This window comes from Egretta garzetta, unplaced genomic scaffold (assembly GCF_000687185.1).
Source record: "Egretta garzetta isolate BGI_Z169 unplaced genomic scaffold, ASM68718v1 scaffold259, whole genome shotgun sequence".
NCBI classification, from domain to species: Eukaryota; Metazoa; Chordata; class Aves; order Pelecaniformes; family Ardeidae; genus Egretta; species Egretta garzetta.
Genome location: NW_009260770.1, coordinates 3,469,896 through 3,497,158, shown reverse-complemented (window position 1 = coordinate 3,497,158; position 27,263 = coordinate 3,469,896). Strand labels below are relative to the sequence as shown.

Sequence of the window (27,263 nt, the reverse complement as noted above, 5' to 3'; positions counted from 1 at the left end):
TCCCAGCAGGGCCTTATGTAGGGGCGGTTGGTGGAGCTGATGCCTGCGCGTCGCTTTGGCTCTCCTCGGGCGGCTGTTCCGTGCTAAGAGCAAAGTGATCCAGTAGCTGGGCATTGATTTAAAGGTATTCCTAAGGAGTGTGTCTGCCTAGCAAGCCCTCTGGGTGAAGGTAGGTTAGGCCTGATCCCAGGCTTTTCCGTGGGTGGGATTGCGGAACGCAGCAGGGGCAACCTAGGAGAGCCAGCTCCTAGCGGCTCCAAGTGTATACTTCTTTTTTCCCCCAGGCTTTTTTCCTTCCTTGATTTGAAGGCAGTGCTATCCCGTGCAGCTTGCTTTCTCATTTTCCTGACAGACCGCCTGGGAAGCGGCAGCGGATGAGGACCGATGCGGTTCCCATAGGAAAAGGATGTTGGGAATCGGATCTGCCTGCTTTCAGGCGGTGATCACGCACCGTTCCCGTTTCCTGGAAGACAGGGAGGAATTAATTACTGTCCTTGGGGCTTGGTAGCTGGAATCCATCCCATGGACTATTCAAAGCCTGCCTGGACGAAGTCCTCTGTAGAATGCTCTAGGAGAGCCTGCTTTAGCAGGGGGATTGGACTAGATGATCTCCCGAGGTCCCTTCCAACCCTTGCCATTCTGTGATTCTGTGATTCTGTGACTGGTCCTACGCCCTGGAGCAGAGTTGTGAAGAAGAAGGGGTGGGAAGAAGGTACCCAATAAATAATTGCTTGGGGCAACAGCAGGGTTTTCTTTGCAGTTGAGGGTACTCGTGGATTGATTCCTCACAGCCATGTTTGTTTCTGCCTGATTCAGCAGTGGAGTGGAAATTTCGTGTCTTCATTTTCTTATTATTTATCACTGGCAGCAAATACTAATTAAAAAAAATCAACAGTGATTGCACTAAAGAGGAGAAGGTTAGAAGGAAAGAAATGTCTTGGCAAATACTCAGAGGCAAAATTATAGAAAACTAATGAAACTTTAAAATTCATAATGAGTGGTGCTGATTTTTATTACCTAGCCTTCTCTGTTGTGTCAGGAGCGAGTAAATTATGCCACGTAGAATCTGTGCCTGAATTTATCCTTACCCACCACTTTGTGCGGAAGGGAGGCCACTTCTTCACAGGCTGTGGCTACTGCATTCAGAGTGCCTTGTAATTTAGGGCATGCTTCCCGAAAACCAAGCTCATCTTTCAGGGATCTCCTGAGTCACTTTCTGAAAACTCAGAAATTGGTCAACTCCAAAGCTTTTGCTGGTGGTAGTGGTGGAAGTCTCACTGACTGACTTTTACCTCCTCTTTCTTTGTGTAAGTGAGGCAGGAGTGAAACTTGCACAGCACTGAGGAAAGATGCTTTTGTTATCTTCTGGCTTTCTCTCCGTTCTCAGTTAATTTCAGATTTTTCTTCCTCTTTAAGAAAAGTGTCCTTCCTCATCCCTCCCTGCTCCCCCTCCAGGTTGTAGCCCTTAGAGCAAGTGAGATGGAATAGCAGAGGGGTAATGCTGTTTTGTTTGCTTACAGCTCAGTTATGAAAAATATTTTGTTTCTGTTGAACCACACCCTTTGTCCTGACACAGTTGCTCTGACTGGACTCTCCTTGCAAGCCGATGCTGGTGTTAGTCGCTGAGCACGACCAGCCCCCATTTTATTCGGAGAACCTGAAAATGCACTATGAAACCCAAATCATCCCAGCTGTATCCATCAGAACTGTTTCCAGTGACATGTTCTCAAGCAAAAATGTTTTCTTCTTTATATAGTAAGAAATGGGCTTTTCTGTGCACAGGTTACTCAACAGAGGGATTTTTGGTTATTGCTTTCTGAGACATTTATCATTTTTTACAGGTAGAAAGTCAACAGAATAGAAAACTAACATGTATCGGAGGCAAAGAAACCCTTAATTTTTCAGTTAGGCTTTTTTATTTCAATCAATAGTTTAACAAGTGCTTAAACTTCCCTGGCAGTTTAATCTGGAACATAGCTGAGAAGAAAAATATCTTCTATAACTTTACAAAAATAAAAAGATTTTTTTTTAAAATCCTGCACTTTAAGCAAGCACACTCCAACTCAAGCAAGACAGACATTTTATCTTAAAATATGGAATTCTGTTCATAAAAATGACATTCTACCCTAGGGCAGCAGGCACAATATGTAAACGGTATAGAAACAGAGTAAGAACACTTGTTTTGATTTTTCTGATCCCTTTTGTCCTTTTTCTTAAATAGAACCTGTTAAAACAATTTGCCTAAGAACTACTTCAGGTTACCGTTTCTTCTGTCAGGTAGCTCCTTGGGCAGAATATTACTGAGGGAAAAGCTTTCACCTGTCCTGGCAACACTGGCAGCTATTAAAGATGCCAACATTAGTTGTTTCATTTTTTTAAAGCATCTGCATTTTGGTATGGGACAAATCACTCAGTGTGTAGGTCTTCCACTGCTAAAACCACTTGCGGTAACTTCTTTAGCAGCCAGGGCTGCCAGCGCATGAGGTCAGGTTGGAGAAGTAAAATGAATGGAATATATTGCTTCACAAGTGTATACAGTGCTGTGCAGCAGTTAATTTAGCGCGTGATGAAACCAAAAGATCAAGGCAGCTTAGCTCCTAGTTTTGTGCCTATAGCCTAGGAGAAGCCTTGCAGAGAACATGGATTGGCAAATACGTTGTGCGCTCTGCAGACTTACTTATATCTTTGTCCAACTTGGCTTCTGTTGGCTAATAGAAAAATAAAGAAAAAATATATAGGCACAAGGAGGGAAGCTGGTGCAGCATATGCTAAGAACCCAGATCATAAAATTATGTTTCTGGTCAACACTACAAATAAACTAGAGGAGCCCCAAATCAGACTTCTGGCGATGGGTTATGAAGGCATTTTTCAACTGCTTCCTTTTTAACTATCTCTAAGTGACAGGATAAAAAAAAATGCAGTTCTCGTACGATTTGTACATTGTCATGTTTGCATTTTGTGTAACGGTAAGCCTTGGAAAATCTAGATCTCTGCAAGTCTGTGATTAAAAACACAGTTGAGACATGAATGTGCTTTTTAGAGGCAAGAACTAGACAGGTCTTTCTCTTGAAACTGCTGTAGTATTTCTGACGTTAAGCAATTTACAGAGGAGCCGCGAAGCACCGATAAACTGTAGATCATTGCCCTGGTGAGTGTGGGACATCGTGCTGCAGAGCAGTTCCTTTCCTCTCGGCTTCAGTCCTGCATCGCAAGCATGTGCGGCTTTCAGCTGGCATCAAGTGGTGTGTGGCACTTGCACAGGGAAGGGAACAGGGTCTGACAACTCCCAGCCATTGGTATTCTTTCCAGAGGTGAGACCACCGAACATGGAAATGGTCAATGGTGGTGGAAGCAACTTGTCTCCTGTGGTCTGAGGACCATCACGCCATACCCATCCTCATAAATAAAGACTAATGTGAATCTGCGCATGCCACTGTATCTCCAACAGAAGTCAGAATCAAAGCGAGGATTTGAAAGGACTTAACTATAGTTCACTAACTCAGTTGGGAGATATGCTGGTGTCCATCTGCTGAATAAAACACCTCAAGTCTAGCTAGAGAAAAATCAAACTTCCTAGCTTCTCTTTCAGAGGCATCGTGTCTCCTTCTTGACCCTCTAGTTAAAACCGTGCTCCTGATGCCTCCCTACCAGCAACTGATCCAGAAGTGAATCTTCAAGTAGGTTTGACTGTGTGGAGCAGTCAAGTTATGTGTTGGGACAGTCCAGCAAGGAGAAAAGCGAGGGGGCAGCTGCATTTGTGAAGCTCTCGCTCCTCCCTCTGGTACGACCGGTCCAGTCTCTCTCGGGTGGATGTGGGTCTGTTTCTGCCTGCTTTCTTGCTCTCCTAGGGGCCATGGTGTGCTTGCTGCTGAAACCCTTTACTTGTTCCTACGTAAGATCTCATCACTAAAAATACGCTGCTAAATAGCGCTGCAGAACATGTTAAGGCCCTGCTTGCTTCTTTACTTCGTCCACCTGGCTGACACAAAATCTAAGGCACGAATATGGCACGCGGAGCGTGTAAGGCCTCAGGAATGCAAAACAAGAAGTAGTCCCTGCAGCCTCGTATTGGCAACTTACCTGTACTGTGTGCGTCTGACAGAAAAATGCTCCTTCTGCCTGGCTTTAAGGGGGCTTGGTTGTAACTATTTGCTGGATACAAAGGGAGGCCTAGAAGTGATTATACAGCTAAGGAAATTGAACAAGAAAATATTAAACCACTGGTTATTTTTACAACTTAATGATGGTAAAAATAGCTTAAGTTACTTGGAATATTTTTTTAATTAGAGGTGTCAACTGTTTAGCGCTATCTGAATGGAGGGCTGTTGATCTGCTGTTTCTTTTTGTGTTAGGAGCTGCGAGATAATGACAAGATAAATCTTTGTGGATTTCCTCCTTATATACATATCTACATCAGAGCTGTGAAGTCAGAGGGGGAAGCTGCTATCACAGTACTGGCATGACACTGAGCCCTTCCCCAGAGATAAATTCTGTTGAGAAACCCAGTGCTGGGGAGAAGAGTACCACAATGGTAAGATGGCAGAGACAACTGAAGCAGGATCACAATCTTCACCCCAGCAGTTAGAAAAAAAATAAAAAAAATAAAAGAAGACCCCCTCCCTCCCCCCAAAAGTCTGCAGTCCTAAAGTGCAATTACTTTTGTGCAGTCATGTCAGGCCAGGGATCAGACTGGATGAAGTTCAAAGCACAAACATCAAACGAGTGCCGTTCGGGACTCGAGGAGGAGGGGGGAAGTAAGGAAAAGAACAACAGTTCTCAGGCATTCAAGTGCATCAAGAAAATAAATGTCCCTTTCTTTCAGAAGAAAAACAACCCCCAGTCTGGTGGAATCCTGGCTTTGTAGTCATGAAAAACAAGTTTTTTTCACTTCTAGCTGAGACTCTCCCAATATGACACAGTACAAATAAACAACACCAAAGCAAGAGCTGGGGTGCTGGGATATTTTTCCGGTGCCCTGTTGCTATACAGCCTTATTTTATTCTCCTCCGGTGACTCTTCAGATCTGGGTACTGATGAAGCACACTGAATTAAAGGCATCTGGTAGGAAGTGGCTCTCTTCTCCGGTCGGTCAGGGCTGGACCCATCGCTCGGTCTCTGGCCGTTGTACAGCAAGTACCTGCCCCTGGCATCCTGCTCCATTTTGAAGATTTCGTACTCAGTGTGAGGTAGGCGGATGCCGAGTGCGATGCAGCCGTTCGTGTGGGTGACGTCTTGCTGAACCCCAACTTGCCAGGACCCCTGCGCTCCGCACTCATTCCCGTTGAAGACGTTGAGCAGAGAGGCTGTGGATATATCCATGGGAGTGACCTTCATGTGATTCACTGCAGGAGAGGAAGAGAGGGGCTATCAGCAGAGGGACGAAAACAAAAGCAAAGACAACGTGTGGATCGGGGTGTACCTGTGAAATCAGAATCATCTCTCCTTGTTCATTCTGAAATCAATTTTTTATATTGCTGATGTGCCCAGAGAATCTATTTGCATCATTTTATGTCTTTGACATAATTGCTTCTCTCACAGAACATGCACACACACAAATTCAGTTGAAGAAAACCTGATGGCCACATATCTCAGAGATTAAGCAGAGCTTTTCATGAATTCCAGACAATCCTTTACAGATAAAGCCTTGTTGGTTACATTAGGAGACAGCTAAAAGAGGAAACAATAAAACTTTACTCCTGTTTTATTACTGTTTTATTAATCCATAAGTAGGGCTGTTTATAATGTATTTTTCATCAATTTTTTAACACGTTACCCTGTAAAGCTAATGAAGTAATTAGTTCCAATTGTAAATTTTGGAAAGTGCTGCAGCTGCATTATCTTCCTATATTACCTGTCCTTTTTTGCATGAATCATGAAGCATTGCTGAACTACAGAGAGATTCTTTTTCCCATATCTAAACAGTGGCTGCAGCCTGCAGTATTAAATGTAGACGTGCTGCAGCTTCTGCAGTTCCAAGTTGCCTGTATTTCAAAGGAGCTTAAGGCACATAAAGTTTTATTTTCCAGCCAAGTTTAAAGTTGGGAAAAGCCAAATTGAATGAGCCTATGGAAGCTGAATAGAGATTATTCCTGGTGTGCGTCTGACACTGTATGTCAAGAAAAGGGGGTCTGAATGGATCAATGCTGACCAAAACAGAAGCAAATAACCAGCCCTCACGCCTCCCAACACACCAAAATCCCCAATTCTCTTGCAGGCCATTAACAGCGTATATGTCTTTTTATAGTAAGATTCGTTGGGAGTTTTATTCTGAGGTTTTATAAACGGATATTTGAGTCAGTGGCTCTACAGCTCACATTATTTGTTCCAGCTGGTGTAAAAGGTCATCTATAGAAAGTGAACCTAAAAGTTTTACCAAAACCAAATTAGTAACCTCATAGTGAGGTAAGTTGGCACACCATAAACCAGAAATTCAAGCAAAAACTGGATTCCACCCTAGGAGCTGAGCTGGGACACGCTGCATGCAGCTGTAGAGAGCAAAAGCTCTTGACAGGCAAAGGTTATCTCCCGCCTCGTATGAAAATCACAGGTTAGTCAATTATTTCCTATTGTTAGATGCTTTCCTAAATTGGAGCCATGCAAGAAGCTGGATGTTTCTCAGATGGTAACTGAAATAAGGAGGAGAAAAGCCCACAGAGTGCTTGGGGCTTCCAAGAGGCTCCACTGGGGCTGGCACCACAGCGGGACGTTGTGTTTTGGAGATGTTTGCTTGTGTGAGTGGTTGAAGCCACTGAGCTCTTTCTAAGCAGGGGTGCTACGGGGGCTGCTTGCACAGGAAGGCTTCTCAGCCGCAGGGACCTGGGTGGTGTCACCACTGAGCGCTTCTTCCCAAAGCACTCGAGGGGAAGTTTCGCTTAGATTCATCTAGTAATCTCTGTGGTGGGATTAATCAGAGCTATCTTTAGGGACATCATTACTTGCTCTAGGGCCCCTTGGAAGCTGACGAAACGGCACACGCTGCTGCTGTATCTGTCTTCACCACAAAATTATTTATGCCACATACGACCTGAAATGCCTTCTGAGGATGCTTTTTTCTCTCTCCTGAAGGAGCCCTAGGCCACAGATCTAATCTCGGGCTCTTTGCTTAGGTGCTTGAAGTCTGGCCACTGGACTCCCAGACATAGTGACGCAAAATCTTATTTTCTTGTGCTGTACTTAAAGATCTCTTCCTCAAATGGGTATTGCTTCAGTGGTGTGAAATACCGTGCAGCTGTATAGTTTGGCTGGGCATTCACACAGCGCCTGAGAACTTCCCAAGAAATGACTAGCTCCAGAAAATGACAGGATGAAATCATCAGCAACCAAGTCATTATGAGCGAACTCTGCTCTGGTCCATAACTACCTGACCACCTCTGCCTCCAGCGTAGCGAGCCACTCTTACCTTTGAACACAAACTCTGTGCCGCCCATCACTTTGGATGAATGCACCCCCCGGCTGTAGCGTCCCTTGGCATAGATGGTGAAGGTGGGGTGCTTGCAGATGGGGTCAGAGTAGTGGTAGTAGTGACCTTCCCAGGTGTTGTTGTTGTCATGGAAGATGAAGTGCCGGGTGAGGAAAAGGACCTCCGGTCGCACCTCGCAGCGCTGGCTCACCCACTCTCCGTGTAGCCCTATAGTCAGATCTGCCTTGGGGGGTAAGATGGGAGGATGGTGCTCGTCCGACCGGTAGATGATTCTGCACGCGATGCACGTGCGGTCGTGGTTCTGAAATGAAGCAGAGAGAAACCCTCGTTAGGGATTATCTGTGATGGAAGGCGATGAATCAAGCTGTCCCTTTCATGTTGAAGTGACACCAGCTCAACGTTTTAAGGAATACGTTGTTACTTATCTTTTTAAAGTTCTCCAGATTCTCACCCTTCAAAGCACCTGAAACATGGCACCATTTGTTTTGTATGTGTAAGACTGCACAGCAGAAGCGGAGTTAGGAGATTAATTCCCTCATCTACATTTCTCTGAAACGAACATTTTAATTCAGCTTTTTACTGGATCTAGAGAAGGCTGACTCTATCCCTCACATCATACAAGAAGCAGGAAGATGGCAATTCACTATGGCAGGAACTTGGCAACTCTAGCGTTAGAAATGAGTACATTTGCTGACCTCTTATTTTGCATCTGTCTTCCTTTTAGTTGTTACCTGTGGGTACTGTAGATGGACACGGGTGTCCTATGTATCTTTTTTAGCTGGGTGGCAGCCTGGGAGAACAGTAACCAGCGATTTTAAACCTTTTCAGTGATTTTAAACCTTTCCAGCTTTTCTGAGCCTTAACGCAAGCTTGTGAAGTGCACGATATGGACAGCTGCCACCAGACGTGGAGAACGGGGCCGGTGGTGCCTGCCGGGCTGCAGGGGGGCTCACCGCTGCGAGCCAAGCACCAGCCTCAAGCAGCCGGGTACCCCCAGCCCCGTCCGTCAGTGCTGGGGGTGTCTTACGAGGGGCCTGCAGGCTCCCAGCCCGTGGCAGGAGGGGAGGGAATTTCACCCTGAGGCTTCCACCTCCTGATATCAGAAACTGAAACTAGAGAGACCTGTATGTTGTTCCTAAGGCTGTTTCCACCTCTGCAAGGTTTTCTCTTGTTAGCAAAAGAGTTTGGCCTAGCTGTTCTCTTTTCCAGCTGTATTTTGCACTTTTTCAATGGCAAAGAGAGACGGCAGCATTAGCATTTGTCTCTGCTCTGCTAAACCTTGATGTAAATCTTACAGACCAATAAAGGATTACGAAACTAATTTTTTTAGCTCACTTCATTTATGAAAAATAATTAGATTAAGAAGAATAAATGTGGCCCTGTGAGATAAAAGCGGTGTTTTCTGGTTTACTAAGTGCCTGTTTTGGGTTGGCGATGTGCTGTTTGTTTACACCTCGGGATCTCCAGTCAGCTGGCGACGTGCAGAGGGGCTGTGATCTGAGCTGTAAGCAGGCTTATACTCCAAGTGAAAGGCAAGGACCACCCAGATGGCTTGTCCCTTCACCTTTCAAAGGCACTTGATCCCTCCCAGAGAGAGGGGGATACACTGGGCAGGTTACTCCCACCCACCTCGTTCAAGCTGCGAGGTGTCCTCCCGAGGTGCAATTCAGAGCACACCAAGTTAAGAGCTGAAGCTCCCCACACAGCCATCGGGGAGACAGATTTCTACAGATACTTTTTCTTTGCGCCCCTTTCCAGCCCTCTTTTTCTGAGATCTCTCTGAGCTCCCTCTGTAACATAAATGCCCGTTTTCGTCACTCGTCCTTCAAAGTCCACATGAGCTGCTATGGAATCAGCATTTCTCCACTCACTCCCTTCAGCTCATGGCACACTTTAGGGGCAACATTTCCACAACCTTCATTACTGCCCTGAGATTCTCCAGTAATATGAGCTGCAAAGAATCAACATACAACTCCCACAATATATCCCATTTACACATATTAAATGGGGTTTATATTTGCCCTCACCCCAGACCAGATAGACACAAAAGTCAGTGAAATCAGTGAAAAGTCTGCTGTTCTACAGGGATGTAGAATGTCTGTGTGCAAAATAACTATAAATGACGTAACTCTGGTTGATCTCAACTGGTGCTGGCCAACAGCCCCTTTTTGAGGAGGAAGGAGGTTGGACTTGGTGACCTCCAGAGGGTCTTTCTACCCCAAAACACCTGGGCTTCTGGGAACCACGTGTCAGCATGCTATTGAAGTGGACACAGTTCTTTCCCACTGTGGAGCTTGTTAGTTAATTTTAAGCTACATTTTTCAGCTAAATTCTGCAAGCAGGTGCAAGGGCTTTTAGTATCTTAGTGAAAATGCAAAGAACACTTAATTGAGTAACTTAAGTGCAACTAGTGAAGTTAACACAGGTTTGTGCCATAGTAACTGATGGCAGAGGCTGGTGTAAAACATCTGGGTCTCCCGAACACTGAAAGCACATATAATGCATAAGGACTGTGAAACTGAGCCTGTTTCTGAAATTGCAAGTTTCAGTTTGGATTTTCTGATGGTCAAGAGAGGAATCAAGATCCAGTTGTGTTTCCTATTTTGCTCTAGATTTGTGTGACCTGCCTGCATGACTTAACCTCATTTCATAGAAACACAGAAAATTACAGCTCTTCTGTTTGGGACAGGACTGGTAGGAGGCTAAATAAAGACACCGAGCTGTCAGAAAGCAGACAGAAATTCCAGGGACCTGGATATAATTAAAAATAAAATAATGATAATTATTACAAATTATGTGTGTGGCTCTATTCCTGGAACAAACCTTCAAATACAATCTGACAGAAGTCTCTTGTCCACCGTCCCCTTGCCTGCAATAAAATCTCAGTAAGTTTCATCTGCAAGGGACTTTCAAAACCGTTCTGTTGAATCCCTAGCTCTCTTCAGAGGACGTCAATCACTTTCTCTGGAAAGTGGTCTGGTTTACTTGGTGGTTTGTGGCTCAGGATCGCTGGGGGGCAGATGACTTATACATGTCTAGGAAACGGGTTGGTGCTGGGGAAGGGTGGAGACTGCCTTGGCATGTCTCAGGCAGCAGCAGAGCCCCCCCCCCATTTCCCTTCAGCTCCAGCCACGAGAGGGGATGCCAAGACCTGAGTATCCACCCTGTCCCAGGCAATGCTTGCTGGTGCTGCAAGAAAACTGTCGGATGATGCGTGTGATTCCTTTCACAGCCCACCAAAGCACTGAAGAAACACACTGTCGTGGTTTAACCCTGGCTGGCAATCAGCACCACGCAGCTGCTTGCTCACTCCCCCCACAATGGGATGGGGGAGAGAATCAGAGGAGTAAAAGTGAGAAAACTTGTGGGTTGAGATAAAGACAGTTTAATAGGGAAAGCAAAAGCAGCGCATGCAAGCAAAGCAAAGCAAGGTATTCATTCACCACTTCCCATGGGCAGGCAGGTGCTCGGCCATCTCCAGGAAAGCAGGGCTCCATCATGTGTAATGGTGACTTGGGAAGACAAATGCCATCATTCCAAACATCCCCCCTTCCTTCTTCCCCAGCTTTATATGCTGAGTCATATGGCATGGAATAGCCCTTTGGTCAGTTTGGGTCAGCTGTCCTGGCTGTGCCCCCTCCCAGCTTCTTGTGCACCTGGCAGAGCTGAGAGCTGAGAAGTCCTTGGCCAGTCTAAGCACTGTCCAGCAACAACCAAAACATCAATGTGTTATGAACATTCTTCTAGTACTAAATCCAAAACACAGCACTATACCAGCTACTGGGAAGAAAATTAACTCTATCCCAGCTGAAACCAGGACACACATGTTTTTGAAGCGCAACAGAAATAACACTTTATCTTCCTGGAAATCAACATCCAAAAGATGCCGCCGCTGCCTTGCACGGACACCTGCAGTGACCCAGGCTGAGGGGTTCCTCTCTGGAAGATGCTAGCATCTATCAAGCATTCATTTCTCCAGCGTGGCTGTCCCACCATGGGGCAGACTGGTGTCACTAACACTTTCAGAGCTAATAAACTGCACTGATGACAGTAACTTTATTGCTGTGATTGCCCCACTTGCGTAACAAGAGAGCGAGGAAAAGACAGCATTATAAAACTAAACATAGCTTAACATGAGCCAAATTGGTCAATAGTAGGAGACAATTTGTGCTACAGTCCCTCTTCTGTTGAAGTGAAGTTGAAGGCTCTTATGACCTCCCAGAGGAGACCCTGGCCGAGCAGCACGGGCCAGCCAGGGTGGTTTGGTTTATATTCACATTTCCCTCACAGGAGCCTCTCCAAACAATCAGTTTGTGAGCCAAGGCAATTTAACCTGGGAACCAGTGGTTTCTGTTGCCCTTGTTCAAAATCTGAAGAAAACCAAACAGAAACCCGGCCTGTTGTCTTCTTGGTCACCCTCGGCTGTTTGTGGGATTCCTTTGTTGTTTCTCAGGTCTAGCGAAGGGACAAGAAGGAGATCTGGAACCAATTCTATTTGCAGCTACTTTTTTTTTTACTTTTTCTGCCAAGGAAGGACTAGCAAGTATAAATGTTCTTTTTGCCATTTTTCTAGCAGTGATTTTAGGTTTCTTTTCTCCTCTACAACATTAAAAATCATGGGTATTGTGAGTCAAGGCTCTGATGCTGGGCAGGGAGTATTATCATTGCTTGATGCCTTCTCCACCATACTGGGAGTGTAGAAGGTGCAAACTGGTCACACCTGTGGCTGCTTAGGTCCATGGCTGTGCCTGCAGCAGAGTGGGCAGAAGAAGCTCCATGGACCTCCATGATGGAAAAAACCTCATAACTAAAAGCAGCCACTTTCTCCTTATGAGGGGTGGGTTCAGGTCACCTGGAAAAGGAAGAGTTATTTCCCAAACCTTATAAAACTCATGCAGTGTGACTATGCTGGCTGCCATTACACTGTAAGTGGAGGTGACTCCTTGGGCAAACTCAAGGAAGGTCCAAGTTAACTCAGAGAAATCAAAGTGAAGTTTAGCAGTATAAACACTTGTCTGTAGCTCATCTGGCTCTTTCATCTCTGTGGTCATAGAATCATAGAATCACTTTGGTTGGAAAAGACCTTTGAGATCATCGAGTCCAACCTTTAACCTAACCCTGCCATCCCACCACTAAACCATGTCCCTAAGCACCTTCTTTTAAATACCTCCAGGGATGAGGACTCGACCACCTCCCTGGGCAGCCCATTCCAGAGCCTGACAACCCTTTTGGTGAAGAAATTTTTCCTAATGTCTAGCCTAAACCTGCCCTGGCTCAACTTCAAACCATTCCCCCTCGTCCTATCATCTGTTACCAGGGAGAAGAGGCCGACCCCCACCTTGCTACAGCCTCCTTTCAGGCAGTTGTAGAGGGCGACAAGGTCTCCCCTCAGCCTCCTCTTCTCCAGCCTAAACAACCCCAGTTCCCTCAGCCGCTCCTCGTAAGACTGGTGCTCTAGACCCCTCATCAGCTTTGTTGCTCTCCTCTGGAGAGAGCAATGCATGTTCCAGCAATGCAACATCTTTCTTGTAGTGAGGGGCCCAAAACTGAACACAGTATTCAAGGTGCGGCCTCACCAGCACTGAGTACAGGGGGAATAACTCTGTGCAGCCCTTCTAATTTCAAAGGTACTGCACCAGCTTTGAAAGTGTGGCTGGTTGCACTGCTAAGAAATGTCCAGCCTGCCTGCTTTTTAATTACTGACAAGTTGCTGACGATGTGCTCGGATGAAGGCACTGAGGTGAATGAGCACTTTTTGCAACAAACAGGGAATGGGACAGGGAGAGGTTGGGGTGGTGAGGAAGGAAGCAGAAGTATCACTTTCACAGGCTGGCTCTGGTACCTCATATGGACGTACCTGGAACGCATCGCTTCCCTGAGACCAGTGCTTGAATCTGAGCCTACTTAAACCTTTTTTTTTTTTTTTTCTGTGATGCTATCTTTAACAGAGTTACAAACTTCTCAGTGGAAGGATAAGCCACATGTAAACTCCCCCAGTACAATTTTTGTCCATGTAATGGATGAAAGATCTAGCTTTATTATGAGGCAATTGGACTTAATTATAGAGTAATTTATGTTTAACAATTGGCTATTTTTCACTGTTGCTTTTTCAGGTCGGCTGCTCTTGGCTCTTAATTATACTAGCTAAGGCCTTGCAAATCACTCCCTTTCCATGTATCTCAGGGAAAGATTATTTTCTAAAAACAGACATTCAGAGAAAATGGGGAACAGAGGCAGAGGACATTCGAGTCCAAACACAATTAAGTACTCTCTAATAAAAAGCTCATTTGGGCATGACATAGACTAAAAAGCAATAAAATGAGCAGTGGACAGGATGAACATCTGTTCTGTGTTTTGATTATCTTAGGTGTAGAGTGCAATATTTTTAATAGTGGGGTCTTGCTAGAAGGACCAGTCCCTGAAACAGCTGCTACCCAATGACTGGAAGATCCCTTCCCATGAAGAGTTGCCCCCTTGCAGCTCTGCAATGACAAATCGATGGCGCCCCAACTCCTCGCCCTTCTGGGCGTTTCTTTGAAGCCAATTTCTGAATTAATCCATGAGGCCATGTGGGCTGAAATAAGCCTGAATCTCTGGCTGGAAACTCAGTTCTTGTAGCTGGGGAGAAAACAGTTTATGATCTGAAAATTTCCACCGACATTTTTCCTTATCCCTCCCTCCTGCTGCCTCAGTTGAAGTGGTAACAGGGCCAGAGAGCTCTGGAAGCCAAGCAGGGAGGTTTCTAATAAAAAAAGCAAACAAGGATAAGGTTCCTTGATCTTTTCCCCAATTGCTGCGGATAGTCAGAAATATAAACCCTCTGAGCACAGTTTAGTTTTCTCTTAAGTTCTACGGGATTCTATGGCTGCCTAGGACTAATTTGCCTCTAATCAATTCATAGTGTTTTTTATGGCCCAGGACAAAATACTGTCACGCAAGTGGGATGCTTTCTGAGCAATGGTGAAATGAGATTGAGATTTGAATAACACGCAGAAAGATCTTTTTGGAAAGTGTTCTAGTTTTCTTTGAACACCTTTGTGTTTCGATGCTGTTGTTACAGAATAAGACATCTATGGGCCAAGCCCTTTTCAAAACATACAGAAAATCTACCCTTTCCTTATGGTTCAAGCAGAAGCTGAAATCAATGCTTAATATCAAGGAGAGGACCTGCAGGATATACATATATGATACAAGTTGTATTTAGGGACAAAACAAACAAGCACTAATAGTAAAGAGGAGGCTGAAAGTACAGTTATTTTTGACTAAACACCTTGTTCAAACATATTTTCTCTCTCCCATATCTATCTATTTATTCTTTAAATCCTGAAAATGTGTCTGTATCTCAATCCAAAAATCTTAAACTACTATTTTTCTGAAACAGCTCAAATTGTAACTCAACCCTTCTCTTGTAGAATTACAATAGATGACTATTCTGATATTTGGCTATTTACATAATGGAAAATTAACATTATCTCAACTATAACTGAATGTTTTTAAGGGAAGATTCATTGCTCAGACTACTTGGGGTCTGAGAGATGCAGTGCATTCTTAGGAGAACAGACTGAAAAATTAATGTGGTATTTTTTCATTAGATTCTTATTTTAAAAAGGACATGGGAAAATATCTCATTGACTATCCAGTCTGGAGGAAGAGAGATACAAAGCAAAATTTTGTTTTCTGGTATTCAATTTTTCTCTGAAAAGTAAATGTTTCTCTTGAAAAAAATGAGAAAAGCATTTTTAGGGGATTTTTTTTGTATCTTTAATGGAAGTTTTTGACCATTTTCTCACAGGCTCTCTGTTCTCTTTTATAGTTGCAAATAGTTGGTATTTTACCAGACCAGACACATTATGAAGGCAAAAGCATAGAAGGTAGCAATGTGTCCACCATCCAAAAAGGTGGCGACCCCTCTTATAGGAGGCCCAGTGTTGGGGCAGACGTGGGACTGCTGCTGTTCAGAGATGACCTGGGCTAAGGAAAAGCAGCAGACAATTCTGAGAAGTGGTGAACCCAATTAGTTTTCTCAGTAGCAATTTGTTTTAAACCTGCAAGGTCTTTAAACTTACATGAAATTGCACAGCAGTTTCCCAAAGTAATTTGGGAAAACATCTCTCCTTCTCCTTTCATCTGGAGCCACTGCACAGTAGATGCATCCTTCCTATACCTTAACCTGGTTAAGAGACTCAGGTATCAGGTCTGCCTCAGCAAGACGGAAAAGCTCACGCTCTTTGCAATTGGCTGTGCCCCCTTTGGACTCCTCCTCACTGTCCTCTTCCCCCCAGCAATGCCAGTGTCAAACCAAAACCCAAGCCCAAACCCTTGGCAGAGCAGTGGCTCCCTTGGGGCTCAGGCTTTTCAACTTTCACCTTTTATTCAAACCCAGATATTCAATGTGGCTACTCAAAGTACACCCTTCCCTCCCTGTCTTCCACACCATTGCCAGCTGGGCCTGGTCTCTCCACAAGGGCTGTTGCTACCACCACCCCGCTCAGTAACAATAACCCCATGCTGGTGAAGTCGCTTATTTCAAATTTCTGTAGTGATATCCTGCCTTATCAAGTCACATACTAACATTAATAATACTTCTACAATGCTCTGCTTCTGCTGCCTGAGCCCCCAGGTTTGTGCTGGTGGCTGTAGCATTGGGGAACTTGTCTGGGAGAGCCAGGATCTCAGCTAATATAAAACCACCTTTGGCCAGCCCTGATTTGCACTGGTTACTGGTGCGTGGCAAGAAGCAGGTCTTGTTCATGGTTGGAAAAGGAGGACAAGTTGCATCTGTATGCTATCGCAATAGCAAGGGCTACCACCCAGCATAGCCTTGTTGCACGGAGGCATGCGGTGAGGGACCACGTGCCAGGTTTCCTCAAGTGCAGGCTCAGGCCTGAACTATGCGTGCAGTACAGACCTAACTGGTGGCTTGGGATCTTGCAGGGTCTGACAGTCACAAAAGCTGGGATAGGAAACCCCTGCCTTGTGAAAGCATGTATTACCGTGAGGGAAAGTACTGAAGAAGAGAGGACAGAAAGGACGCGCTTAGCAATGATCTCTTGCATCCACCTGAATACTGTGCGTCATGAGCAGGGCTAGATGGGACTGGAACGAGGCATGCCTGGTCAGGATGCTTTAAACCTCGCCACCCGAGAAAACCAGGTGCCAGGTTTTAGTGTTAGTAACTGAGCACTCCCAGGATGAGTACAAATGGAAACCCTTGGGAGAATGTAAATTCAAGGAAATGCTTCCAACTCAACAAAAAAACGTTGCATGGCTTTGCCTCACACTGCCAAGGAGCCGAGTCCACAGAAAGGACACTTTTATGAATTGCTCGGTGTCAACTATCAAGCTCCGCTCCTCCACCGCTCTAGATAACTGCAGACCAAGACAACGCTTTAACAAACATCTACAATCTCTCTCCACCACAAACGTGATAATTTGCAGGCTTTCCATGACCTCATATGAAGCTGAGCTGGCTGATGTGCATTAGGCTAGCTCTGGGGAGTTGACAAGCATGGCTGACACAGTTATAATTCAGCCTGCCAAAGGGAATGAAGAATAACAAAGATTTAAAACTTTAATTAAAAATCTCGAAGCAAGTGAAATGCTGGAGAGAGTGGAAACTCCTTTGCAGGGTTGTCAGTTTGGGATTTCTTTTGGTGGGGAACAGAGGCGCTGCAATCAGGCAGGAGGGTGGAGATAGGATCGGAGTTATCTACAAATGCGTACCATGTATTTTAAGATATTGAGGAATGGTTTTTATTAACTGCTCCCATGAAGGGAAAGATAGTGAAGGAATCCACAGGCACTACCATTACACAACTGCCTGATCTACAATGTTGATCCTGTTGCACAACCCTGCATAAAACTGAAATAAACACAACCAATTGCAATGCAAAAGTCTTCTGGTTGTTCTTTTCTGATATAAACTACTTTAGCCTCAGCAAAAGACAAGAAAAAAGAGAAAACCAGCCTTTTTCTCAGATGAATGTGCTTGCAAGTCATCTATCCTATTAAAATGATACTGATTTATGGTGACATGAATATTTTGGGAAGTATCAACAAAAAGATTCCTGGAAAACCCAAAGAGACAGCTTGAATGTCCATCTTGAGGAACAGAGTATTCCGAAATAAAGCTGCCTTATGTGTTTATTACGCCTTTAAAAAGTGACCTATAGAGCTCTCTGAACCATGTAGCAATATTACTAGTGAGTCCTCCCTCCCCTCTTCCAAAAGATGAAGCAATTGTGGTTAGATGCCAACCCCAGGGAAGGTGACAGTAGTTTAGACACGTATGTTGAGTTGATCTGAAGCTCCATGATTCATTTTGCTGGACTAAATAGTTAATTTTGATTCGTGGTACTGTATTTGTGCTGGGGCAGGCTTTTACCGCAGTTGCAGAACAGACAAGGGACAGTTCAGTTAACAAAGATGAATAGGGTTTTTAAAGCAATGCTCAGCTCTTAAAGGTTCACACAGAGAGTGAAAAGCAACCTTTTGCTTCAGCCCTTGCCCAGAACTAATGCTGGTGAAGTGCAGACTGGCACCTCTTCTGCAAGGCCACAGCCAACAGTGCTTGCTGAGCGTGGCAAGGACCAGCCTCAGCTAGAAGCTGTTTGCTGCTTCTTATCTCTACAGTGCATCACACACACTGTAACTGTGCATAAACCTGGAATTAACCTATTTGAAGATTCTTCGGAATGTTCTTTCTCTGCTCCCTGATTTCCCTAATCAAGAGTCTTTTGCAAGTAATAATGAACAAAAGAAACCCTTCAAGTGTTGGCTTAATCTAGAAGTCTAGTGGCACTACTCTGGCAAACAAAGGAGTTTTGTCCTCCAAAATTACACTTCTTGGTTGAGATAATGTTTTGCATATTTATCTGAGGCGCTTCACATGTTTAACATCTATTTACTAACTTGTGCTTGCATTTCCCTGGGAGGTCCTCTAGTACATAGCATTCCCCTATAGATGAAGTCAATGAGTTTCAAAGAGATGGAGACTCAAATTTGGAAAAGCACAAAAAACTTTGCACACTTTGTTCTTTCACTGCCTGGCTAAAAGAAAGCCCAAGCACCAGTCTCCGTATGTTAAATCTGTATTAGCTGCAAATGCCAGGTGCTGCTGGAAGGCAGCTCCCAGCGGTGAATAAACTTGTAATAGAGAATCAATCCGCTGGAATTGCATTTTCAAGGGAAAATGTCTTACTGAAAGCGTGTGGCCAGCAAATGTTTGAGCATGGCAAAGCCAGAAGAAGGTTATCCTAGCATGTTTTAGCTTCTTGTGATGTTCCAGACCACTCCAGCCTTATTCCTAAATAATGATCTAACTAGAATGACCGGTCATCACAGCCCTGCTCTGATCTTTCCCGTTACTCTGTGAGACAATAAAATAGCACAAGGAGTTCTTTGTTTACAAAGCACTATTGCTGAGGCAATTAGATGTGAAATAAGTGTCCCAGCATTGCTGTTGTACACGTCTCCTGTAGTTTTAGAGCAGGTATCTCTGAAAACATCTTCTGCCCTTCCGCATAGCAAATGAATACTGCATTCAAGCCTTCCTTCATGCTACAGGTCCCTGTATGCATTTGTAAATAAGGTGTGATTTTATGACCAATCAGCCAGGCTCCTTGGTGCTGTCCTAGTCGGGAATATTTTGTATAATATGTGTGATGATGGTCAAGCAGTTCCCCTGTCCTGCCCTTTCCACCCGTGTGCTCTCTCATGCTGCCTAAAGAAGCTCCATGTGCAATAGCTTGAATCCCTTGATAAACTCACAACGTCAAGAGACATCAAAGATGTCCAGCCCTGTTCATCAGCAAGTCCTAACTGATCTCTTGAGCAAGGCTAGAGGACTGCTAAAATAAGTCTATACAGTAACCTATTCATCAGCTGCTCTCAGGAACTTCCACGTATTTTACAGGAGGAATTTATTTAAGGCATGCTCTTATCTAAGAGAATTCATAAAGCCTTAAGAGATGACATATTATATATATTTTTAAAAGCTCCCTGATTTTATATGAACACTTGAGATACGGTAATCTGTGAATTTATTCAGATTTGTAGCTCAGCATAAAGCTGTCTGGTTTTTGGACAGACCTTTTGATTTACCATCCTGTGGTGAAATCGCTGCAGGAATCTGGAGAAGGTCCAATTCTATTTGTTTAAAGTCCTGATCATGTGGCTTTGGCATTCCTAACATATCCAGCAATCATTTGCTTTTAATTACCATTCATTTCAACCACATAAGTAATGAATGTGGCTACCACATCCAACTTACAGGCTGTGTAAACTCTTGAGCTGGGTGGAACTTTCTTCTATATAGAGGCTTAACTATAAATTTAACTCAAAATGTGAATCCTCTTAACTTATTTTAGGCAGGCCTTTATAAGTTTAAAATAAAAATAAATAAAAAGGAAATGAAAAAAGCTTTAAATGAAAGATTCCACACAATACACCTGATTCACTTCAGAAGCAATTTCCTGGCCTCCCCAACCTCTTGGTATGACTGTAGAAACCTTAAAAAAACAAGTTGATTTAACGTTTCTATTTATTCATGGTGTCCAGTTTCCAGAGGAGTCTGTGACTTGTAGTTTTAAACTCAATTTAGCATTTAAACTCATTTTCAGCTGGGTCCCAGTGGAGCAACAATTAGAAAAGGAAAAGAGTTCAAAGAAGAAGGGTTATAACCTTTCAGCGGTATGTTTGCCTGGACTTTAAAAAAAAAAAAAGCATCTCTGTTACTATTCTTCCTATATTTGGCAAAGACTAGGTCAGACAGCTGGGTTGCGAACCTGTTGGTATAGAGAACTTCATGGTTAGGTACAAACCAACACTCAGAAGGCTTTCATGGCAGCTGAGGTAAAGATTCCTTTTTTTAGGGGTACTGTTATTTGTGTCATGCTGAAAGCCTAGTATCAGCAGGCCCAACTTCTCTTGAGACAAAAGAAACCTCACATCAAATCTGAGCAAGAGGAACCTACGAAAAAACACAAAGAAAAGCTGTGCTGTTGCACACTTTAAACTTGTGTTAAACCTAAGCATCTTTTGCTGTTGAAGGCTCTGGTTGAGACTGGTGTCCCAGCAATCCACGTGCTATATATCTGTATCTGCATATATCTGTATCTATATCTATAGCTATATCAGGAGCCAAGCAGGCCTTGCAGGCAATGGTTGGAGGAGAAACAGAGGTACCGTAACTCTCCAGAAGTCATAACTGGCCAAACTGGGAGTCAAGCAGTAGCCTGCAAGTCAGGACCTGGGGCCCCCATTTATTAAACTACAGCAGTTCCATCATGAAAAGCTGGAATCTGCACATGTGTTGGCGTAGTCAGAGTTAACCTGTGATTACTATAGTAATAGCACTTTCTGTAGCCAACAGTACCCTTATGAATGGGCTTCCAGTGTCATAAATTCACCCTTGAGATTCAGCCTCTGCCAAGACCTGGCTAGCAAAAATCTTATTTGGAAGCACAGTACTTCATGAATACCAATGGATAACTAGCTGGCTTGTTTGCTTTTCCCCTCCCTGAGTTCCCAATATGGAAGCCTCCCCTGGGAGCCACACTGCAGGCTCCCCCTGATGGGAGCACATGGGTACCCCCGGGCAGGACCTGCCCGTCCCGACACATGGGACTGCGGGGTGACAGCATGCAGGGTGACCCAGGCAGGCAGGCGGAGGCTGCTCGTATCTCCCACATAGAGATGTCACCCATTCAGGTCCGAATGGATTGGATCACGCCTGAGAAAATGGGCTTCATGAACGTGAATGAGAGTTTTCAGTCCTCTCACATTTTATTTACCTAATGTGGCTCAAGAAAGAGACCTCTTATGCAAGACTTGATCCCTTAAATTTTGGCATTATATTTTAGAGGCATATTTTAGAGGGGAAAAGTGATGCTACAATAGCAGAAGAGGCCAGCAGCAAAATTGTTACCAGTGTGTCCTAAAATTACAGCAGACCTAGACAAAAATCTTATTTTTATAAAGCTGGTTGACAGTACACATGATCATTCTGACTGCAATGAAATTACTACAAGGTAGAAATGTAAGCATTTACTATCTTATCTATCAGCCCATAAAAAGACAGCTAGATTTGACCAGAAAAAATAATGAGCTAGGGTGAATTAAAGCAAGATTTTTTCTCTGTTTCATGTAGTCGGAAGAACACCTACCATATTTTCTAGAACAGATACAACAGATAGCTGGTGTCAGGTAATTTGTACCTACAGATACCTGCAAGGAAGAGATTTAGGAAAGAACCCTCACTCCCAAATAAGCAAAGAGAAAGATGGCATGCTTGTTTGAATTAATCACAGAAAAGTAAAATTTTGATGAGGAACGTGCTGTCATTCACCTGCTGCTGCTGCAGCTCTCCATTTTGGGAAGACTTGTTTAAAAAGAAAAAGCAAATTTGTCCCTGGTTACTTGGAGAGAACACAAGAATGACAGAAATGACAGCAGCGCTCATACAGAGACACAGCTGACTGTGGATTAAAATTATCCCTGGCCAGGCTATTAAAACAATTAAAGGCAGATCACGTGAAGTCCTGAACCACTGAAATTTGATGTTCACAGGAGACAGATGCAACCCAGGGCGGACGGTTTCGAATGGAAGGGAAAGCCAAGGCTTTCTCATCAAAACTCTCCCTTCCCCGGTTGTTTTTTTCCTGCTATTGCTGATAAGCTGTAGCCGATTTTTGAGTCGGTTCCGACAAGATGATTAAAAATGGTGATTACCCGTTAGCTGGAAGCGATGCCGTGGCGGTGCCCAGCTGGAGCGCGGCAGCAGCCAGAAATGTGGTCCCAATCACCACCTGCCTTTGAAATGTCACCAGGAGAGATCTATAGGCAGCCCTCCCGCTACGGGCCATCAGTGTCTACTCCTCCTGTTTTGACTTTTATTTAACTTACTACAGGTTGATCAGTTCCCAATGAGGCTGAGGGCACTTTGAGGCCCCTTTGAAAACTGAATTATCAAATGGAATTAGAGCCCCATTCAAAATTCACCTGTTTTTCATTTCATTAATGTGTGTGCCTGCATCTGGATCCATGACCTGCACAGCCCATCAGTTTTTTTTCCTTAATGCTGCCCCTTTCATGTGTCTACCTTCCAATTTCCTCTTTTTCTCTTTAGGTTATGGATCATCCAACTTCCATATGCTGATACAATTTGATTTCTTCTCTCCCTGGCATTCTCGCAGCTACGCAAGCACCCACTGATGCCTGTTTCTCTTGTCCTTTTGCAGTCCTGAATCAAACTTTCTCTCTTCTCAGTTGCTAGCCTACAGCTGTGGTCCCAGCCAACCACTTCCACCTCTGCATACAAGTCCTTGGTTCCATCTTCAGAGTGGTTCTTAATTGACCTTAGTTCATCAGACTACTTTTTGCACATTTGGTGCAGTCTCCTGAACCACAGAAGAGTTACTACGCTCATGAAATATGCTCTGTGACCTTTATTTTCACTGGGTGCACCATCTGTAAGGGTGCAATCCACCTCTTGTCTTAGAACCACCACTACATTTTAGGTTACACTAGTGCACGGACTTCAGAAGAGCTGAGGGCTTTGTCGCTAGTATCTTAAAAGAGGGCATATATGCACACACGTACCTTGGCATTTTGAAGAGGAGGTTGGTAACTAGAGGGCCGATAGTACCTCCTCTGAGTAGCATCGGTATGAATGTCTCCGAGAAATAGCTCCTCCACAAGGTAGTCTAAATTGTGGTGCAGGTACTGCTTCTCCACGCGGATCAGCTGGAGTTCGTGCATGGCAAAATTCAGGGCTTTGGTGCATTCACAGCCATTCTCTTCTCTCAGCAAATCATAGCTCACATCCTGCTCCCAGGGGCTATGTTCTGGTATAAATCCAGGACATGTATGGTTCACCAACTCACTTAATCTTCTGGCTACCGCTTCATTGTGGCATATGATTTGTATGTTGCGTAGCTGATAATCAGCTTCAGTACCCCCTCGGATGATCCAGGATGCTTGGCGGAGACGTATTTTGCCACGTATGACTAACGTGTAGATAGGGTTTGTGCAGCGATTGCCACCATAATAAAACTGATAGGCCTTAAATGTGTTATTGTGGTAGAATCTGTAAGATCTTGTGATGAACTCTGGGCCTGCTCTAACTTCGCAGCTGCGGGAAGACAGAAAGTGATGGAAACAAAATTTTAGCAAGGTGGCACATCACCTACACTACAGGTAACAAGACTGAGCAAACCTGCTTGGGTCTACAGAGACACTTGTATGCTAACGTCCCTCTGGCATAAATGGGGGTAAATAGGAACTTGGCATCTGTGGCCTGCCAATTAACCAACAATTTCCCCTGCTGTTAGGCTGTTATTAATATACTGCTTCATGGTGATCGTATCTAACTAAGGGCTTTATCTTTGTAGGTTTAAATATGTTGAGTCACATTTTGCTCTTCCTTTTTGTCCAGGGACCACCATGTGACTCAATTCTTCTCTGAAAAAAGTAGCAGCTTATTAAACATCAATTCTTCTCTTTTGCATGGTAGATTTAGCAAAAGGACTGATAACGTCAGAAAGTGAATGCCAAACGTCCACAGAACAGTACATAGAACTGGCTTCCATGCTGCTGTAGAAGCTTCTTAGCGGAGCTCCACCAGCTCTGCTCTGCAGAGGATGTGCAGGATCGTGCCCTCAGCTTTTCCACTCAAACATTCAACAAGGGTGGCAGTTAATGCACATTTCTGACCGTTAATGCAAAACTTCTATTTGGCTTGAATTTGGACCATGCCATATTCATTTTCTGGTTTTAGTCTGTTTTTTTTTAAGGTGTAAATGGCAATTAAATTTCACTTCCTGAAGAAAGTCCTTTTGTGCCTTCAAACTTGTCCCCCTTGTCACATCCACACTGCTTAACATAAATACACTCTCCTTTCTGTTAAAATACCCCCGTCTTTCCTACTACAAGTCACTTCAAATAAGCATGTGAATATTGCCTGCTGAGACACAGAAAGCAAAATATTTCTCTGAAGTCATCATGTAGGGAGAGTAACAGAACTGGTGAAATACAGCTTCTTAATTTCTTTTGCTAATAAAACCTGTGCTAGAGATACGCTCTGAAAACAAGGACCCATTCAATGGATCTAATGCATGTCATCAAAGATAGTACAATGTGGTGTTTGAATAAGCATCCATTCTGGCAACTTGGGCTCCCTCCTATTCAAAGAGAGATTTAAAGATATTTCACAGCATGCTGTTTAAAATTCATCAAGACAGCTTTATAGCATGTTGTTCTACTGTACATAATGTCGCTCCTTCTCCTTTTATGCATAAACATATAGAAAGCATCTAGAATTTAGAGCATCACCATATTAAAGAAAATATTTCCCCTGCTGCTTAAAGTGGGAATATTCACCCTTCCCTCTCTGCTTCCTTCCCTTCTTCTCTTCCACATATATCACTCAGGCATCTTGTTTTATCTTTCCTTACCCAGTAGAGACCCAGTGTCCCTCAATATTGGGAGGCATCTGCACAGTGATCCGTGCTCCGTTGTGAAGGTGTTTCAGCATATGATGACACTGTGACTCCTTGAAAGCCCTCCATGCACTCTTCTCCAGGGACCGAGGGTGGGACCTGCTGTCCGGGTGAAGAAGAGCAGAACCTTCTCCCAGCCCTGTGATAGAAAAGTGTAAATCATCATGAGACTCTGCTGAGAAGGGCTTCAACACGATAAAGGAGGTTGTGAACAGCTTGTGTTGAATGACACTTGTTCGCAATGTTACATGTCTAGGAAAGTTCTCATCTGACAAAAAAAAAAAAGGGAAGCTCTTCCTCTCTGTCAGCTCACTAATAACCCACTAAATAAATTTGCTTTACAAAATACACTGGGGAGAAGGGCTTGAACCAAAATGTTGTGCTTCCACACCCAGGACATGTGGCTCTAAACCTAAATTTTATAGACACCTCTGTAATCTCTGGTTAGGACAATCAAAAACCTGGACCGTGGAACTTTTAGAAAGTTGCATCCAGATCCGGACATAAACTCCGCGGTTTCAGCCCACCTCTAATTTGAACGCTTCTATAATAAACTTGCAAATAAAGACTACTCTTTAAAGCAAGGGAAAACAGATATTAAAAGCAAAGGCTCTGCACACAGGAAGCCTCTGCGATGACTGATGTGGTCAATTAAAGGCAGATTCTGCTATTTTTATTTTAAGGGGGAAAAGGAATTTCAAAAGCTAATTTTATCTCCAGCACACAGTAATTTTGGTTTCTAGTAATGTATACATACAAAACCCACCAGCGCTCTCTCTACACAATATTAATTGAACAAAATGAATACGTAGCTTCAGAAAGAATGCGTCTTTACTCTTTTAGGCACAGCCTGCTCTTAGATACGTTGGAAAACATGGATCAAAAGAAAAACACACATCTAGAGGTTAAGAGGTGAAAAACATGAACCTTACATAATGGGTTGGAAACTGTATTACTTTGCCAGAAGGAATTTAAGAACCAGCAGGCTAGAAAATGAATACAGGGTGGGGTGGAGGGGCTGGTGGCGTGCCCGGGAGGTCGGGGCAGCCATCTGGGGAGAGGGGTGTCCTGCTAACACGTGCTCCCAGGGGGAGTGTCTAGGATTCACCCCCATCTTTTGTGGTGCCCTCTTGGCTGACCCAGCTCAGGAACTGGGCTGTTGGGGATCACCAGTGCATGGTGCGACCCTACACTGTGCTGAGCCGCTTAGGCACGGGCTTGGGCAGCGCGCCGCATCGCTACAGAATTAACAGGAAAATCAGTATTATTCGGTTTTAGGTAGACACTGTTTCAAACCTTTGCCATTTCCTACTTCAAAAAAGAAATGGTGTCAGTGATTCATTATGTTGGCTAGGTCTTAGATCTTCCGGAAGAAACTTGGGTAACACCTGGGAAAATGGCACTATTAAAAATATAAATACCTGTCAACCATTTAAAAATAGCAATTCCTAAGCTAAACAAAGGCAAGGACTTTCCCAAGTAGGCAGGGTAAAGAATGATCAGAAAGAATACAATAAATACTTGAATGTAAACAGTGCCTGCTGCTGAATGATCTCAAGATGTAATGAGATTAACGACTACAACCTCACAAAGTCTTTACTGGAAAACCTGGCGGCTTTGTTGCTGGTTACAAATAATTCTTCCATCTGAATGAGAATTTATGGCCTTACTTTCTAAAGGGCAATAAATAGTAGGGATGCTTTGATATTTGAGCACGCTGTCTTGAGATGCCCTTAAAGGAGCCTGATCTTCAGAGGGTCAATACTTCTCCCTTTCTGGAAGTCAAGGGTTCTCAAGCATTTCTACATTGGTGAGCAGAGTCACTCACGTTAGCGCCAAGCAACTCCCATTCTGTAGCCAGAAACAGTTCGGCCGCTTCAGAAATGGTACAGCCGTGGCAGGGTGACTCTCTGCTTGAGCTGACTACATCTTTGGAGAGGCAGGATTTACCAGATAGGGTCAGCCCTTTGTGTACACGGCAGTACAGCCCCCTGGGCTGAAGCATCTCTGCACACTCACAAAAAATCGGGCTTATTTGGTTTATCTGAAACCTTGTGAGCATGGGATCACAGCCCTTCATACTGCCAGGAGAACAAATTCAGTGAGGTACAGGTAAGCTTAGCAGTATATATGTCTCCTGTGAGGACAGGCTGAGAGAGTTGGGCTTGTTCAGCCTGGAGAAGAGATGGCTGCAGGGAGACCTGACTGCAGCCTTTCAGTACCTAAAGGGGGCCTGTAGGAAAGATGGGGAAAATCTTTTTAGTAGACACAGCTGTGACAGGACAAGGGGTAATGGTTTCAAACTAAAACAGGGTAGGTTTAGACTGGATCTAAGGAAGAAATTC

The 27,263-nt window shown here is 44.1% G+C and overlaps 1 protein-coding gene across 1 annotated transcript in view; it reads right to left on the bottom strand.

The window, feature by feature from the left end:
- Positions 1-4,890: 4,890 nt before the first annotated feature.
- Positions 4,891-27,263, bottom strand: part of APCDD1 (APC down-regulated 1) — a 29,698-nt gene continuing 7,325 nt past the window's right edge. Inside the window, exons 2-5 of the mRNA XM_035901625.1 lie at positions 24,874-25,133; positions 23,021-23,552; positions 7,400-7,721; positions 4,891-5,342 (exon numbers count right to left, since the gene is read on the bottom strand). Coding sequence (XP_035757518.1) covers positions 4,891-5,342; positions 7,400-7,721; positions 23,021-23,552; positions 24,874-25,133 — 1,566 coding nt within the window. The remainder of the gene's footprint in view (positions 5,343-7,399; positions 7,722-23,020; positions 23,553-24,873; positions 25,134-27,263) is intronic.